Source organism: Onychomys torridus, chromosome 7, assembly GCF_903995425.1.
Source record: "Onychomys torridus chromosome 7, mOncTor1.1, whole genome shotgun sequence".
Lineage (NCBI taxonomy): Eukaryota > Metazoa > Chordata > Mammalia > Rodentia > Cricetidae > Onychomys > Onychomys torridus.
The window spans coordinates 102,926,228-102,944,809 of NC_050449.1; the positions used below are offsets into that span (position 1 = coordinate 102,926,228).

Consider the following 18,582-nt stretch of genomic DNA (forward strand, 5'->3'; position numbering starts at 1 on the left):
AGCCCCTTTACCCCCCAAAAAAGAATTTACAACTAGAAAACAGCAGAAAACGTCTTCATTTTCCTCTCTGTTGCAACAGATCTGGGGTGTTGAATTTAGACACACTGGCATCACTGCCTTCTAGGCTCACAAGCGACACTAAACAAAAATAGCTATGATGGATCTCAGCTGATGTAGTTTTGTACCTTGGACAAATCCCTTAATAGCTCTAAGCTTCAGGGTTTTTCAATCTACAAAATAAATGGCTTTAATAGAGACCTCTATAGATTCTTTTTAACATGGTTATTCTAGCTCTATAATTATCCCTGTGTAATACACTACACTATACATAACAAAAATGGCATGCAACAACAAGTTCTGACTTCATTTCCTTCCCACCTACACTTCTATTACAAACAGGGCGCGATTCCAGACTTGCATGTGCAGCATTTAAAACCAATCTCAGTGAAAACTCTAGACCTGGACTTAGTGGATCAAAAGAAAATCTAATACTGTGTCCTTCACTCGCAGAAAAGACATTTCCTTCTGGAGGCTAAATTCTCAGATCCTAGTTCAAAACTTTAGCAGGAACAGGAGAAATGGTGTCAGGTCAAACATCCACCATACAAGACCCTCTGGTTTGAGTTCAACCCTCAGAATCTGTGCAAAGATGGGAGAACTGACTCCACAAAGTTGTACTCTGACCTCCACACATACCCCACACCCACACACATACCACATACAGAGCCTCCCCTCTCTCCTCTAAGCTTACAGGTCTGAATACTAAAGAAGCAGGCTTGGTGATAGTCTCTCCATTCTGCTTTCGCAAATATAGAAAAAGGGAGTATGTGAGTTGAGGGGAAAACAGAAACAAACCACTTGTTGACTTGAGATCTCATGAGGAAGAATGCTCCCTGAATCTGGGAAGTGGGGCTTTTGCCCAACTGGCTGGACCCAGATGAATCTGATACACACTGCCTGAACCTTGGGCTTCTGTTAGAGGGATGGAGATGAAGTGGAAAGGGAAGATGAGAACCTCCATGAATACAAATGGCTCTATCCAGACCTCAGTCACATTCCATAGGTTGCAAGAAGTCCTGTACTATCCTTCTAGCCATTAAGGGAAAAGGACTTGCCAAAGAGAGGAACCATGAGGATGTTTATTTCTAATAAGAAGTTCAAGTTATTACAAATAAAAAAGGATTTTATTCTATTTTTAATTAATTAATTAATTTAGAGACAGGGTCTCACTATGTAGCTCTGACCTGGAACTCACAGAGATATACCTGCCTCTGCCTCTATAGTGCTAGGATTAAAGGTGTGTACCTCCAGACATGGCTAAAATGTGATTTTTTAAAAAATGAATATAGGGGCTGGAGAGATGGCTCAGAGATTGGAAGAGCTGGTTGCTCTTCCAGAGAATCCAGGTTCAAGTTCCAGCACCCACATGGCAGCTCACAACTGTCTCTAACTCCTGTTTCAGGGGATCTTATACCTTCACAAAAACATACATGTAGGCAGAACACCAATGCACATAAAATACAAATAAATTATTTAAAAATAAATGAAAAATAAATATATTATTCTTTTTTTGTCACACTCCTACTTAACTATCCAACAGGCTACCAAGGAATTTAAGTTTAAATAGCTCCAAAAGGCAAAGTAAATCTAGGTCCAAGTATTAGCAGTGACCTTTGGGGGCATGAGAGCCTGTGATCGCTCACTTTCACTCTTCCTTAGGAAGGGAAGATGAGAACCTGTAAGTTAAGAATGAGTGCAGCTGAACTGATGTAGCTTAATTCAAAGTCACAAAGGAGTAACTGAGATCAGTTCTGTCAGGGACACTTCTGTGACTCAACATGAGAGACTACATCTAACCCCATGTTTGCTTAGTCTAGCCTGTGACCTCCAACAAGCATTTTCTGGACACGGTCTCACCAGTTAAACACAAGCTACTAAAGACTGCACACTCTTTGACAGCAACGAACATAAATAAACCCAGATAAATTCAAAACTACACACTGAGACCAAGTGTGGTGAAGCACACCTTTAATCTGAATACATGGGAGAAACAAGATGACCATAATTTCAATGTCAATCTTAGTTACAGAGCAAATTCAAGGCAAGCTCTGGATACTTGAGACCCTGTCTCAAAAAACAGACACAAATAGCCAGGGTGGTGGTGCATGACTTTAATCCCAGCACTCAGGAGGCAGAAACAGATGGATCTCTGTGAGTTTGAAGCCAGCCAGGTCTACATAGTGAGGTTCAGAACAGCCAGAGCTACATAGTGAGACCCTGTCTTAAAAAAACAAACAAAACAAACAACAACAAAACACAAATAAAATAAAGCAAAACCCTGCAAATGGAACACATACTTATTTATATTTTCTCTGGAAACATCACTAAATTATTATTAGTGAGTCAGATGCAATGGCATGCACCTACTTGGGAAACAAAGGCAAGAAGATGGCTTGAGCACAAGAGTTTTGGGCCAGCCTGGTCAACACATTGAGATCTTATCTCTTTAAACATTATTATTAAAGGTTGGAGAGATGACTCTGTGGTTAAGAGCACTGGCTGCTCTTCAAATGGACTCAGGTTTGATTCCCAGCACTCATACAACATCTCATAACTATCTGTTACTGTAGTTCCACGGGATCCAATGTCCTCTTTGGCCTCTAAGGGCCTCAAGCACACAAAGTGGTATATATCTGTACATGGAAAAATATCCATATACATAAAAACAAACAAAAAATGTATTCGCATGAGTATGATTGAAAACACACACACACACACACACACACACACACACACACACACACACACGAGAGCCAGAATTGGTGGTGTATAACTGTAATCCCAGTATTCAGCAATCAGGAAGGAGAGGCATGAGACGGAAGGTTGAAAGCCAGCTTGAGATACATAGTGAGATCCTATCTAAAACACACACACACAAAATAAACAAACAATAAAACACAAATACCTACTATTCACTGAGCATTTATTACATGAAGTTTGAAGTTCATTAAGTAATTGAATCTTTAGTACTCAGGTGGGTAATGATGTCCATTTATGGAGGAATAAACTGACTCACTAGCATTTAAGGAATTTAAGTTTCATCAGCTATGAAGTGGCAGAGCAGGATTCAGAGCCGTGCAAAGTCTGTGCCACAACTGCCTCTCAGATCATCGAGAACAGTGAAGTTCCCAAGGCAAATACAGCACAGCAAGAGATTAGAAACATCGACAAATGATTACAAGATGAAAACCAGACAAACCAGTGCCTGACTGATGGAGAATTCTGAGCAATGCAGAGGTCAAGCAGGTGCAGAACAGCCTCCAACTCCGAACACTAGGGACATCTCAGGAAGGTGTGTCCTGAGGAGGGCCCCAAAGCAGGCAGTACCGGTCCGCTCTACCGGATAGGCAACTGCTCTGTCACTGCCAACAAAAATCAGGTGGATTGCTCTCTGAACAGGATGAACCCATGACTCCAGACTTGGGTAACTAGGGCATCCCTGAATACAAAGAAGATTCATTGATTCTGAATATGCCCTGAAAGGACAAGTCTATACATTATAGTATTCCATAGCTTGGTTCTTGGAATGTAGTACTAGAATATACTACATAGAATGTAGCATTGCTGGTGAACTCGACAGGGCCCATGCCATATCTATGAATCCGAAATTGTAGGGTGAGCTCTAATGAACAAAGCTACTAGGTGATTCTAATACTGATGAAGTCTAAGAACAATTACCCTAATGGGGGGGCAACTGATTACTAAATCATCACATGCCCAAAAAGCCTCTAACTGGTCTTCAGTGCCTGCTTAACTGAAAAAAGAGGACTCACCGAAGTTTGAGGAAAGACTATTATGAGAACAGCTCTTGTGAGTAGTAAAATGTAGACCTGGTCTTTCTATGGCTCCCATCACCACTGAGCACTCCTGAGGCTTTATAGAAGACAGTCTATAGTCATGTCTAGTTCTAACCTATGCTTTTGTTTGTTTGTTTTTGTTTTTCAAGACAGGGTTTCTCTGTGTAGACCTGGCTGTCCTGGATCTCATGCTGTAGACCAGGCTGGTCTCAAACGGAGATTCCCCTGCCTCTGCCTCCTGAGTGCTGGGACTAAAGGTGTGCACCACCACCTGGCACAGCCTAAATCTTTTAAAAACTTTTTTTTTTTTTTTTGGCTTTTCATGACAGGGTTTCTCTGTGTAGCTTTGCACCTTTCCTGGAACTCACTTTGGAGACCAGGCTGGCCTCGAACTCACAAAGATCCGCCTGGCTCTGCCTCCCAAGTGCTGGGATTAAAGGCGTACACCACCACTGCCCGGCTTAAAAAACATTTTTATTTATTGTGTGTGTGTGTGTGTGTGTGTGTGTGTGTGTGTGTGTATGTGTGTGTGTGTGTGTGTGTGTGTGTGTGTGTGTACATGTGCCACAGCACACCTGTGGAGGTGGAGGGCAGAGGACAATTTCCAGGAGTCAGTTCTCTCCGGCCACCATGTGGGTCCCAGGACTTGAAGTCAGGTCGTCAGGCTTGGCAGCAAGTACCTCTACCCAATCAGCTTATTGCCAGTCCATAGCCTAAATCTTAACCCAAAACTTCGTTCTTCTGTCAGGGGCCAGCCCAGCATGATTCAAAGCACAGCACCAGACCAGAATGCTGATAGGGAACAGGCGGTGAATACATCCCTCCCCCCAAGCAGTCCATTAGCCTGGCCTCCAGGACCTGTGGTGGTGACTGTGGGTTGTTTTCACTGGTCCCTATTCATCTCAGATGTTACTGTCATAATTAAGTCATTCTTCAGCCTCCAAATCTCTAGTGGCCTTTCCATCCTCTGCACCCTTTACTCCACGTTGTTTTTCTTAATCTTCTTGGTTTCCCTCTTTCACCTGGGAAGATTCTGCCCCTTCTTAGACCATTTCAGTACTATAATAGAAAACCATTTCTTTCCGGATTGATGAAAAGTTATGACAGGTGTTACACAAAGAATACCAAATATCTCATTTCATCCTCACTAACAGTGAGATTTGAGTCATCTTTATTTTCACACTTGGGAAACACAAGCTTAGAGAGATTAAGTAACTTGCCCAAGGTTACAACTAGCATTTAAATGCAAATCCTCTGTCTCCAAAGCAAGACTCTCAGACTCTTTTGCTTTTTAAAGTGCCAAACTATTAACCATCCTACCTAGCAGTCTGACTCGAATATGTGGAGAAGCAACGTTTCCTCAACTAAATAGAAAATAAAAGCTAAAAGGTGTCTGTGTCTTTCTGTTGTTTTGAAACAGGAAGAGGGTTCCTAAGAGCCTTCCAGGCAAAGTCCAGCAGGAAAAACCACAGGCAAGCAGCATCTGCCCACCTGGAGGGGATCCACCTGGCTCAGCGGCGTAGTCAAGGGACAGCCCGGCATGATTCAAAGCACAGGGCACCAGACCAGAATGCTGGTAGGGAACAGGCGGGGAATACATCCCTCCCCCCAAGCAGTCCATTAGCCTGGCCTCCAGGACCTGTGGTGGTGACTGTGGGTTGTTTTCTAGCGTGGAGCAGAGTGGTCCACACCAAAAGATCTCCAGATCCGATTCTAAAAGCGCCAAGGGCAGGCAATGACTCCAGAAGAGAAGGTTTAGCCTCTACAACAGCACAACCAACTTCAAGGAGCACAAAGAAATGACTTTATGACAAGGTAAGTGGTGTCCATCGGAATGTGGAGTCGGTCCCCGCCCCTTCCTCCCTAGACGGCTGTAAGAACATTTTCTCTTGTCTGTGTGACAGAAAAGGAGGCGGATACCCCGATGCCTCTTTTTCTTAGGGCGTCAGCGGCACCTACTCTCAGTCTTCCAATGGCTGAACGGCTGCCCCTTTTCCTCTCCCAACTTGGCCTCAATCCCCCTCTGCGCTTGGCACCACTCCCTCTCCTACTCTGTTCCCTCTAACCTCTCTCCACCCTCAGTCCGCTGGACCTCTCTTCCCCTGTCCACCACCCCTCTTTTCTTCCCGCTCCGTCCCTTTCCCCTCAGTCAGCCACCGCCCAGACCACGATACCTTGAGCGTCACATCGCACAGCTTGCCCTGCCGCCGGATCTCCTCCATGACGCCGTAGCCACGACTAGGCAACTCCGACACGGAGAAATGCACCAAGTCCTCCAGCTCCTCCGCGCCGTCCTCCACCATCTTCCCCGGGCGCCGCAACTGCGCAGGCCTGGCCGGCAGGTTTCACACTAACCAGGGCGGGGCAAGGGAGCACGCCGACGGCAGCTCGGAGCGCGAAGCAGAAATCCCACAAGCCTGCGCGGCCGCCGTACTCGCAAATTCCTCTGCACCGGAAGTCTCGCTGCCCCGCTTCCTGGTTCATACACAGCCTTCTTTCCCCTGCAACCTATACTCCAGTTTCGCATATACACCTGCTCCAAGCCTTTCAGGTTAATTGACCCCATCTCCGTCTTCTTTGTTCGGCCCTGACTTTACCTGTGTCTTCCACGGAGGAATGTGAATTTCAATTCCGCCACCACCTTACATTACTTCCGGAGTCCCTGGAAGCTTCCCGTTGCCATGACGACTGTGTACACAGCCCCACAGCTGGCTGTCCAGATTGCAAACAGAGCTCCCTCAAGTCGCTGCAGTTATAGCGGTCGCTCTACCCGAGTGCTGCTTCCTTGCGAGGTGAGCAGTGGTCACGCGCCGGTGGTGTTAGGTAAAAGGGAAACCTGATGGAGATATCCGCTGTGGCAGTGGCTGGGTTCCGAACTCCTCTTGACACCTTTATTTGTAAAAAACGGAGGCACCCCTAGAGAGCATGTTACCGTTGTGCCCCTTTCAGCCTGATCACAGCTTAGGAGAGCGTGGAGTTTCTGAACCAATGTTCTCTAGTCCCACGAGTCTCCACCAGGGTCCCATGACTCGCCCTAGACAAAAAAGGCGTGGGGTTGAGTGTCAGAGGTCGTTCAGACACTTCACTCCTCAGTTTTCGAACTGGAGAGACCTTCGGGGGATCACCACTTTGAGCTAGTTGAGCTGCAGAGGAGGAAAACCCTCCAGAGGGGCACAGGAATGGGACTGAGGCCGCCTGCTACACACACTTTAGGAAAGGATTCCCATACACACTGGGGGAGAAATAAGAGAGAGGCCGGTTTTGCCTGGATGCCAATTTCGGGTTCATCTCACTCATGATGTAATACAGTAGGTGTTGTGGGTTTAGATGTTTCTTGGGCAGTCTTGGTCCCTGGTCTAATAAGAACACAACAGATAGGGACCCGTAATGCCTATCATTCATCCCCCGAATGGCCCTTCTTCTCTTGTTAAGCTCTCATGGGTTATGTATATTCTGCTCATCCCCAGGCCCGAAACAAATGAAGAAACACTGAATCTCTCAGCACAGAGGTCTCCTGGTGGCTACTTAAATTCATTTTATCACACCAGAAGTATCTAAGGATTATGTTCAAATGGCTGGGGGTATTCTGTACAAAGCCCTGAGGGAAAGGTACACTACCTAATGGGGAGGGTGTGTTGAGTCTGAACATGGCTTCTACCTGGAAATGAAGTGTCCTTTCAAGAAGTCTGCAGGTTCAGGGGTTAGAGGTAGCGTGGGAGAGGAGTGACATCATATACCTTGGAACTTTCTCAGTAGTGACTGAAGATGGACCCACCTATGGAAATTCAGTCACCCTCTGACTTCCAGCCATGAGTATCACCACCAACCACCATTTCTTGAGCACCTGCTGTGTGCTAGGCGCTGTTTTGGACTTTGTGGGGGGAATCACAAGAGATAAAAGGCACAGCCCTTGTCCTCAAGCAGCTGGTAATTTGATTTGGGAGCCGAGGCCACATAAATGAAGCGGCATAAGAACGGTAACAAGCAGCATTTCAGTAAGTGCAGATGGCATGTGGCTTTGATGTGCTATGGAGTAGTCAGCTCGTGGGAGGGCTGTAGGCCATTGGACAGGCTCCTGGCCGTTTGCATATGACTCTAGGAATGTGTGGTGGCATGAGCATCAAGGGAACCGTGGAAATAACAGATGGGTGCCTGTATGTGCATGTGCATGAGCATGTTAGAAATTTCAGGGCAGAAAAGGAGGAAAGCTCTGGGAAGTTCTTTGAGATGGCCTGTGAACTTGCTTCTGGAACTCTCTGGATTCTCTGTGATCCCTTCCAGAGATTATACTCAATGACATTGGAATCTTCCTGGGCAGGAAGATGGGCTCTTGGGGTTTGTGTTGGGGAGGGTTTCCCAGAGCTGTAGGAACTGAGTAAAAAGCCCCCCTGTGACCTGGAGGTGCTGTCCTAACACTTGGGAAGCTAAGGCAAGAAGACTGAGAGTTCAAGGCTAGCCTGGGTTACACTGTGACACACTATCTCAAGGAAAAAATTATTTAAAATCATGAACAACACCCTACTTCTCTCTACTCTCAGTTTCTCAGTAATATAAATCAAAATAAAGTTGGAAGTGAAATCTTCCCTTCGGTTTCCTCAGTTTGTGGTTCACATTAGAGCTATGTGTGATTTTTCTTTTGTTTAGAGATGAGTTTTGCAGACAAAAATGTTCAACCAAGCTGTGTTCTTTTCTTACCCCAACGTTTTTTCAGATTAATTTTCTTTCTTCTTCTTCTTCTTCTTTTTTTTTTTTTTTGTTTGTTTTGTATTGTTTTGTTTTTCGAGACAAGGTTTCTCTGTGTAGTTTTGGTGCCTGTCCTGGATCTCGCTGGCCTTGAGTGCTGGAATTAAAGGCATGCGCCAAGGGCTGCTCAGCTTTGGATTAATTTTCTAAAAAACAAAAAATTCTAAAAGATCCAAGAGTGCTAGGAAAAGACTTCCATGAAAGAGTGACTTGAGGGATGTAGGAAATGCTCACACTGTGACAGGCAAACTTGGGAGTACTGTGTTTGCTTACTTGGTTTGACAGCTGCAGTGCATATGACTGGTGATGCTTCCATTTTATCCACATCAGCAAAACTGTAAGCTGGAAGGGAAGCACCTTCTATTGAACTTGTTTCTGTAGGATACGTAACACCTTGGTGATGGTGGGTAGTGTAGTTGTAAGAGGAAATGATCCCAAGCTGTGTTTAGAAATGGGAAAGTTGGGCTGGACAGTGGTGGTGCACACCTTTAATTCCAGTACTTGGGCGTAAGAGGCAAGCAGATCTCAGTGAGATTTGAGCCTGGTCTACAAAGCTAGTTCCAGGACAGCCAGGACTGTTACATAGAGAAAACCTGTCTCAAAAAAAAAAAAAAAAAAAAAAAGAGAGAGAGAGAGAGAGAAATGTGAAAGCTATTAATACTTTTAAGATCTAGAATAATTTTTGTTAGGTAGCACCATTGCACCTCTATTAGGAAAGTATATGTAAAATGTTGCTATTACTTATTTAATATGCTTTTAATATTTTATTATAGTTTATTAAGTGTGTGTGCCCCTGTGTGCCAAAGAACATGTGTGGAGATCAGAGGATAGCTTGGAGGAATTGGGTCTTTTCTTCCACCTTGTAAGTCCTGGGTATCAAACTCAGGTCATCAAGCTTGGTGACAGGTGCCTTTACCCGTGCCATCTTGTTGACCCTTCTTCATGTGTTTGTTTGTTTGACCCAGGGTCTCACTGTGTTGTAGTTAGAGTTTTCCTGCCTGGCCCAGTCAGGACAAATCTCTCTAACCTGCCAGGCCCACAGTCGCTCAGACCCAACCAAGAAAGCACACAAAAACGTACATTGTTTACAAACTGTATGGCTGTGACAGGCTTCTTGTTATCTACTTTTTCTATCTTAAATTAACCCATTTCTCCTAGTCTATACTTTGCCACATGGCTTGTGGCTTACCAGTGTCTTTACATGTTGCTTCTCCTGGAGGCGGCTGGCGGTGTCTCCCCAGCCTTCTACTTCCCAGAATTCTCTTCTCTCTAACTACACTGTGTATCCTTCCTTGGCCTGAAACTTGATATGTTCACCAGGCTGGTCTCAAACTCATTGATCCTTCTGCCTCCACCTTCAGAGTGCTGGGATTAAAGGCATGCACTACCACATTTGGCCCTTTATATGATTTTTATGAATATTAGAAGAGGTTCTGTTTCACATGAAAATGTTTTTTTCTGTAAAGGTTTTAAAAAATCATTAAACACTCCTCCAGTTTGTTAGAATAATGAATCAGCTTCCTTTGTCTGACATTTCCCTAACTTTTCATAAATTCTGCCACTTCTTTTGCTGATAAATGGTTTCCCCTTTGTGTCTTCTCCTTCCCTGTCTCCTCCCTCAATAAAAATCATGTTGGAGAGTATGCTTTATTTCTTCTTGAACTGGCCCAACCCTGACGGGACAATTAAAGGGAAAGTGTATAGTGCAGCTTACATCCTGCTATGTGGACCTTGTCTGTATTTAAATTTTGTTGTGTACATCGCACAATAGTAGTTCCAAAGGTTTTGGGGGTTTTTGTTTGTTTGTTTTTTTCTTTTTTCTTTTTTTTTTTAATGAGACAGGGCATCATTTATCCCAGACTGGCCTTGAACTCATTATGTCACTGAGAATGACCTTGAACGTGTGATCTTCGTGCCTCCACTTCCCAGGTGCTGGGATTTCAGGCAGGCATAGTGCTGCCACCACCCCTGACCCTTAGGAAGCCCATCTTAAGCTCTGGGATGTCTCACTAGGTAAAGTCCTTGCTGCTCCAAGCATGCAGACCTGAGTTTGGATTCCTAGCTCCCACATAAAGCTGCTCATGCTGGAGCTGAGAAACAAGTGCATCCTGGGGGCTTTCTGGCCAGCAATTACAGCCAAAATGGTGAGCGCCAGGTTCAGTGACAGACCTTGCTTCAAAATATACGGTGGAGAGCAATAGTGCAGACATCCCATTTCTACCTCTAGCTTCTTCACGCACTCACAGGCGAGCATGCGCACACACATACACCAAGTGCTTCAACTTAAAACTCTACTGTGCCAACTTGCCTAAGAACAATTAAATTATTTAGTATATATTTCATAGGCTTTTCTTGATTGTTTTAGTGCACTTTAACCAGATTTAACAGAATTAATGATTTTTACAAGTAGATTTTACTTATCTCTTCTTAGAGCTATTAGGGTTTGGTGTCATTATTTAGTTCTTTATCATCACTATATGTCATGAGACACTTGAAAAAGTGACCAAGTTTTCAGTCCTTAAAATTGTAAAAATTAACTGGGCACTGCAGGTACGTCTGTAATTCAGCACTTGGGAAGTGAAGACAGGAGGGTAAGGAGTTCAAGGCCAGCCTTGGGCCAGTGGGATGGCTCATGAGTAAAGGCACTTACTTGCCTTACAAGTCTGGTGACCTGAGTTTCATCCTTGGAGCCCATGTAAAGAAAGGAGAGAACTGACCCCACAATTTTGTATTCTGACTTTCACACAATTAATTAAGTTAATGAATTCATTTTAATTTTAAATTTTAAAGTTAACTTTAAAAATAAATGAATTATTTTTTTAAAGATTTATTTATTTATTATGTATACAGAAGAGGGCGCCAGATCTCATTACAGATGGTTGTGAGCCACCATGTGGGTGCTGGGAATTGAACTCAGGACCTCTGGAAGAGCAGCCTTAACCTCTTAACCTCTGAGCCATCTCTCCAGCCCATGAATTAATTTTAAGAGACCAGACTGGGATACATGAGCCCTGGTCTCAAGACAAAACAAAATTAGTTGAATTGTCAATTCTATTTAATCACTTCTTTGCTTCCCCACTATGGAAATTCAGTGCAACAGTCCCATTGGTAACATCTCTTTTGACTAGTATTTTGACTTTACTTGGCCTTTAGTTTCTGTTATAAGACAACTCTTCATAGTTAGAAAAGTCTTTTAACTAAGCTTGCCTCCCTATCTCTTCTATCCTATTCTTTTACAAAGTGTTCATCCCACAAAGCTACATAAAAAATTTATTTTTAAAACATACATATATATATACATACACACATAAATGATTTGTTATAGTATAGTGATTGAAGACATATATATGAGGCTCCCTGTTGTGAGGGGGCAGGAGAGAGAGCTCCACAGTTAAAAGCACTGGCTGCTCTTCTTCCAGAGGGCCTGTGTTCAATTCCCAGCACCCACACAGTGATTTACGACTGTAACTCTGGTCCCCCGAGGGATCCAGTACCCTCTTCTGGCCACCAGAGGCACTGCACATAAGTTGCACACAGACATTTCTGCAGGAAAAACACCCATACACATCAAATAAAAACAAATAAACCAGGGTTGGGGATTTAGCTCAGTGGTAGAGCGCTTGCCTAGCAAGTACAAGGCCCTGGGTTCAGTCCTCAGCTCTGAAAAGAAAAATAAATAAATAAATAAATAAATAAATAAATAAACCTTTTTTTTTTAAGGTGAGAATATAGTCAAGTTTGAGAGAGCAAGAGGAGATGAGACTGTGATTGTTTTGTTTTTTTCATTACGTGAGAGAGGAAAGACTGATTATGGACTAGAGCAAGAACACTTAATTGGGGCTTGAGAGACGATTCAGTGGTTAAGAGGGCTTTGCTCTTCCCAGCACCCATGTCAGGCAGCTCATTACTGCCTGTCACATCAGCTCCAGAAGATCAGACACACTCTTCTGGCCTCCAAGGGCACTTACACACATGTGGCATATACTCACACAGACATACATGAATAAAAATCAAAATAAAATTAAAGGCATATTTAATCTAGGGCCAGCAAGATGGCTCAGCAAACATAGTGCTTGCCTTGGAATCCTGACGACACAAGTCTGACCCTGAAACCCACGTGGTGGAAGGAGAGAACTGACTCCATTGTCCTCTGACTGCTACCACATGCTGAGGCAGGTGTCTCTCATTCCCAGTAATAATAATAATAATAATAATAATAATAATAATAATAATAATATGTTTTAAAGATACTTAATCTACTCTCATATAGTTAGTCTAATGGAGACAGAGGCATGAAAGAAGGTCTGTTAATGAAGAAAAGGTAACTGGCCTTAATGTGTTCCAGGCAAGTGTGTCTGAAGAAAATAGAATAAATGAGTTCCCCTTAGATATAGGATATTTCTAGAAACAGCAGCTAAAATCAGGCCACTAAAGGGAGCAGTCTTTTTGCTTGGGATTTCAGTCTCTTTAGAGTCATGGTGGAAAATGGCAAAGCAGCCTATAAGACAGGAGGCATATGTACTTGTTGGGTAGTGACAGTGGGTTGCAACTGGTCTCTTGTAACCCAGGCTGTCCTCCAACTCACAATGGAGCTGAGGCTGGCCTTGAACTCTGACCTACCTGCCTTCACTTCTCAAGCATTAGTGTTCCATCATGCCGGGCTTTTATTCCGATCTTGACAAATAACCTCTCCCTTCTAGTTGGTATTTGATGATGACTGCTAACGATATTGTTCTTCTCCTCTCTTTAGCCAGGATGGGTACTAGGAAAAAGGTTCAAGCCTTTGTCCGTGTCAAGCCTACCGATGACTTTGCTCATGAAATGATCACGTATGGAGGGGACAACAAAGTAAGTGTTTGCTTTCCCTTCTCCAGGTCAGTGTGACCTTGTTTCCCAGCAGCCATTCAAGGATCAAAACAGGGGGGCTGGAGAGATGGCTCAGTGGTAAAGATGCCTGCCAGCGAGTGTGAAGACCTGAATTCTATACCCTGGATCCACAAGGTGGAAGGAGAGAATCAGCTCCTAAAAGCTGTCCTCCAAATTCCATACACATGCTGTTGTATGTACATTTACACACACACACACACACACACACACACACACACACACACACACAAATAAATACAGAAGGACTAAGACAGCGTTGATAAATGTTTAGGTGGACTCTAGAGTCCATGAACTCCAAACTATCCTGTTAGTGAGGAAGTTCATGAGATTCTCAACTTTTTGTTTCTTTCATTTCTTTGTCTGGTGGGGGGAGGTGCACACACACGTGTCTGCTAAAGCACAGTGTGGACGTCAGAGAACAACTTGCAGGATTGTAGAGTAGGTTCTTTCCTCCCTCCACACGGGTCCTGGGGAGTCAAATTCGGGTTGTCAGGCTTGGTGGCAGGCACCTTTCCTCACTTAGCCCTCTTGCCAGCCCTCAGGTAGACCTTTTTTAAATTATAATTCAAGAACAAATTGCTCAGATCTTGCAAGTCCCGATAGTCAGAAAAGACCTGAAGGATGGCCCTGGATGATGTGCTCCATGGGCACAATTTCAACAAACACAGAAGCATAGAGCATGAAACGTATGAGGCAACGTTTAATATGTGGTGGTTGACTTTTCTGGAGACAGGGTCTCGTGTAACCCAGCTGGCTTTAAACTGGCTGTTTCCAGAGGGTGATTTGGAACTCATGATCCTTTTGCTTCTCCTTCCCAAGTCCTGGGGTTATAGGCGCTCATCACCACACCTTGTGACCCCATCAGTCTTGGCCTTAGCTTTGCTCTTCTCTGGGTGGCTGGGTCTTGGTTATTCGATTACAGCAGCCAGTAGATTTCAGTGAGAGTCCCCATCAAGAGCTTGGAATAAGCAGGCATGGTGCTATACTGTGGTTTGAACAGTTGAGAGACCGAGAGGAAAAAGCCAAATACCTAAATTCAAAGTGAGCCTTCGTGTCATAAAAATGTTTTAAAAAAAAAAAAACCTTGGAATTTTACTGGGAATTGGTTGAAGGTGCATCTGAAAATGTGCTGATTACAAGGATGTTGTTTTAAACTTCGGCACAGTGGCTTCACCTTAATCTAATGCTATTTCAGCCAGCAATTGCAGCTCCACACTTAGCAGCCTGCTTCTCTAGCAGCAGCCTGTCTGCTCAGGCCACAGCCTGGCAGGAATCCTGTTCCCATAGGCACAGGCCCTATCTCGGCCTCTAAAGGTAGCTTTAACTAAATCTCTTTCGTTCTATTTATAAATAAGATTCAAGATTCAAAGGCTGGTGTGAAAACCTGCCAGCTCAGAGAGGCTGGGTCACAATTAGCTAACCTTCTCTCCTTGCTGGTGTCTCCGAAAGACCCATGCTTCTGCTTCCCCAAACTAGAAAAGGCTGCACCACTCTGAACCCCACCCTACTACTTCCTGTGTCTCTCTCCCTCTCCTGGAGGCCCCTCAGGCTCTATGATTACTTTCTGTCAACTAGTTGCTAAGACAGCCTCCTGACCCAAGGTTAATTTTATTTCATTAATGCAAATGCAAACTCGTTCATAGTGTGATGAGATATCCCCCAACACAAGTGGGTTGGGTACTCTCAGTTCACACTAACACAAAAGACTGAGTGAGAAATTCAGAGACTTTACGTAACCATTCCATCATTGCTCCCTTGGCTCACAGTTGTTTGTGGAAGTAATCCCTGGACATAGGGAAGAGGATGGAGGGGCATCACCACCTGCAGCCAAACAGACAAGGCCTGAGCCAGGGCCATTGTTTCTAATTTCTCTATTACTCTTCCCTAATTCAAAGCTTCTATACTTATGGGCTGTAACTAAATCTAATTTAATTAGAACTTGATAAATTAGGGCTGGAGAGATGGCTCAGTAGTTAAGAGCACTTGCTGCTCTTGCAGAGAACTTGGGCTCCATTCCTAGCTCCTACATGACAGTTCCAGATCTGACACCCTTTTCCTGAGCCCTGCAGGTACCAGGTACACATGCATACATTCACATAAAATATTCACACATGTAACATAAAAAATAAATCTAAAAAACTTTTAAGAAACTTCACATCCTTTGTTTTCTCTAAATCAGGCCTCAGTTACCAGTGGTTATTTACTTCTTTATTTGATAGAGTCTCCTTATATAGCCCTGGCTGTCCTGGAACTCTTTGTAGACCAGGCTGGCCTTGAATTCACAGAGATCCTCCTGCCTCTGTTTCCTGAGTGTTATCATAGGCTCTTTTTTCGAAGTTTTCCTAAAAGTAGCTCCAACCCTCTCTTCTTTTTGTGATGTTCCTCACTATGTGGACTGTCCTGGAACTCCAGACCCTCCTGACTCAGCCTCCAAGGGCTGAGATTTCAGGTGTGAGTCACCCGTACCTGGCTTCTCCCTGTCTCACTCTCTTTTTCCCCAGAGCATTGATATTCACTTGAAAAAAGACACTCGGAGAGGAGCTGTCAATAACCAGCAGACAGACTGGTCATTCAAGCTGGATGGAGTTCTTCATGACGCTTCCCAGGACTTGGTTTATGAGACAGTCGCCAAGGAAGCAGTTTCTCAAGCCCTCGATGGATACAATGGTAATTTAATCAGTTGTCGTTTTATCTAGGGCTCTGACAAAGCCCTCCTGAGGAAGAGGTACAAGAGGTACTCTTTTCTGAATAAAATAAAACGTAAGAACTTTGCTTACTAACATCGTATACTTGTCAGTCTGTGGCCCAGTGGTAGAACATACATTTACTTTGTAACATGGTAGGCATGGTTCCATCCAGTCTCTGGGATCTTACCTTTGCTGGTTGTTAGAAGACCCTGCCTTTTCTCGTGTTTCTTAGATGGCCAACTATAATCTTGTTTCAAATCTCTCAAACATTGGTTTTATTTGAGGGGTTGGGGGAGACCTAATCTCAGTCTTAATCCCAGAATGTAGCCCTGTCTGGCCTAGGACTCACTATGTAGACCAGGCTGGCCTCAAACTCACAGAGATCTACTTGCCTCTGCCTCCTAAATGCTGGGATTAAAGTTATGAGCAACCATGCCCATCATAAAAACAACTTTTTGGGGAATTTTTAAATTAAATTTATTTATTTACATCTCAGTCAGTTCCCCTCCCTCCTCTCCTCCCATTCCCTCACCCTCCTCCCCTGCTCCTCCCACATCTACTCCTCTGTTTCTCTTCAGAAAGCGGCAGGCTTCCCATGGGTATCAACAAAGCATATCCAGTTGTAGTAGGACTGAGCTCCTCCCCTTGTATTGAGGCTGGGCAAGGCAATCCAGTGTGAGGAGTGGGTTCTCAAGAGCCAGCCAAAGAGTTAGGGACAGCCTCTGCTCCCACTGTTAGGAGCCCCACAAGTAGACCATACCACACAACTGTCACATATATGTAGAGGGCCCAGGTCAGTCCCATGCAGTTCCCTGGTTGTTAGTTCACTCTGTGAACTCCTATGAGCCAGGTTAGTTGTTTCTGTGTGTTTTCTTGTGATGTCCTTGATCCCACAACTCTGGGCTCCTACAATCCTTTCTCCCTCTCTTCAGCAGGATTCCCCGAGCTTGGCCAATGTTTGGCTGTGGGTCTCTGTATCTGTTACCATCAGTTACTGGAAGAAGGCTCTCTGATGATAATTGGGGTAGTCACCAATCTATGAGCATAACAGAATATTATTAGGCATATTACATTGCCATTTCCCCCTCCAATTATATTTGGTTCTGTTCTAGGTCTCTGGGCCATCCAGCCTCTGGGTCCTGGTGCTCCAGGCAGTGTCAGGGGTGGGCTCACTCTCTGGCATGGGTCTGAGGCTGGACCAGTCATTGGTTGGTCACTCCCACAATCTCTGTGCCACACTTACACCCCACCCCAGACCCTGTACATCCTATAGACTGTAGGTCAAAGGTTGTGTGGAAGTCTTGCTTGGTCATAGGAAACAGCCAGTTCAGTCTACAAATCCACTATTGCTAGGAGTCTTAGCTGGAGTCATCCATATAGATTCCTGGGGGTTTCCCTTGCACCAGGTTTCTACCTGACCCTTAAACGCACCTCCTTTCCAGTCATTTCTAATTTTTATGGACTTACATGGTCAAAGGCTATTTAAAAGTTTTTATTTTTGAACTTAAAGATCTATCTACCTGCACCAGCCAGTGGTGGCGCATGCCTTTAGTCCCACCACTCAGGAGGCAGAGCCAGGTAGATCTCTGTGAGTTTGAGGCCAGCCTGGTCTACAGAGTGAGATCCAGGACAGGCACCAAAACTACACAGAGAAACCTTGTCTAAAAAAGATCCACCTGCCTCTACCTCCCAAATGCTGGGACTAAAGGTATGTGCCATCAGCACCCATCTTGGTTTGTTTTTTGAGACAAGATCTCACTGTGTAGCCTTAGGCTGGTCTGGCACTCACTATATATACCAGCTTGGCCTCATACTCAATATCTGTCTGCCTCTGCCTCCTGAGTGCTGGGATAAAATATTTTTTGTAACACAAAGTTTTAGTATATATCCCAGACTGGCCTTGAACTTGTAACCATTTTCCTGCCTCTGCTTCCCTAGCCTGGTGATTACAATACAAGCCTGTATCATTACATGTGTTTTGTTTTATCTGTTTGTTTAATATTTATAAAAGTTAACAAGGCTGGAGAAATGGCTCCTCAGTTAGGAGCACTGGCTGCTTACTCTTCTAGAGGATCCAGGTTCAGCTACTAGCACCCACAAGGCAGCTCACAACCACCAGTTATTCTAGTTCAAGGGGATCTAATACTCTCGTCTGGCCCCTTTGGGCACCAGGACTCACATGATCCACAGACATACATGCAGACAAAACACCCCATACATTTAAAAATAAATTAAAACAAAACAAAAACCCAGCACCTTGAGAGTGTGACATAGTAGCAAATCCCTGTAATCCCAGCACTTGGAAGTAGAGGCAGGAGGATCAGGAGTTCAAAGTCATCCTCAGCTACCTATCAGTGAGATGCCAGCTTGAGCTACATGTGGCCCTACCTAAAAATTTAAAAAGCTTA

The 18,582-nt window shown here is 44.3% G+C and overlaps 2 protein-coding genes across 8 annotated transcripts in view; one reads left to right on the top strand and one right to left on the bottom strand.

The window, feature by feature from the left end:
• The window catches only part of Klhl18 (kelch like family member 18), a 65,170-nt gene extending 58,880 nt beyond the window's left edge, over positions 1-6,290 (bottom strand). Inside the window, exon 1 of one of the 2 annotated variants that reach the window (XM_036192199.1) lies at positions 6,032-6,290. In XM_036192199.1, coding sequence (XP_036048092.1) covers positions 6,032-6,160 — 129 coding nt within the window. In that variant the 5' untranslated portion in view covers positions 6,161-6,290. The remainder of the gene's footprint in view (positions 1-6,031) is intronic. The other variant, XM_036192200.1, reaches the window with a different exon arrangement.
• Positions 5,560-18,582, top strand: part of Kif9 (kinesin family member 9) — a 58,414-nt gene continuing 45,391 nt past the window's right edge. Inside the window, exons 1-5 of one of the 6 annotated variants that reach the window (XM_036192193.1) lie at positions 5,560-5,672; positions 6,007-6,649; positions 7,611-7,852; positions 13,351-13,448; positions 15,989-16,154. In XM_036192193.1, the coding sequence (XP_036048086.1) occupies positions 7,816-7,852; positions 13,351-13,448; positions 15,989-16,154 (301 nt within the window). In that variant the 5' untranslated portion in view covers positions 5,560-5,672; positions 6,007-6,649; positions 7,611-7,815. Of the gene's footprint in view, positions 5,673-5,984; positions 6,650-7,610; positions 7,853-13,350; positions 13,449-15,988; positions 16,155-18,582 lie in introns of those variants that run through there. The other 5 variants (XM_036192198.1, XM_036192192.1, XM_036192196.1 and 2 more) reach the window with 5 other exon arrangements.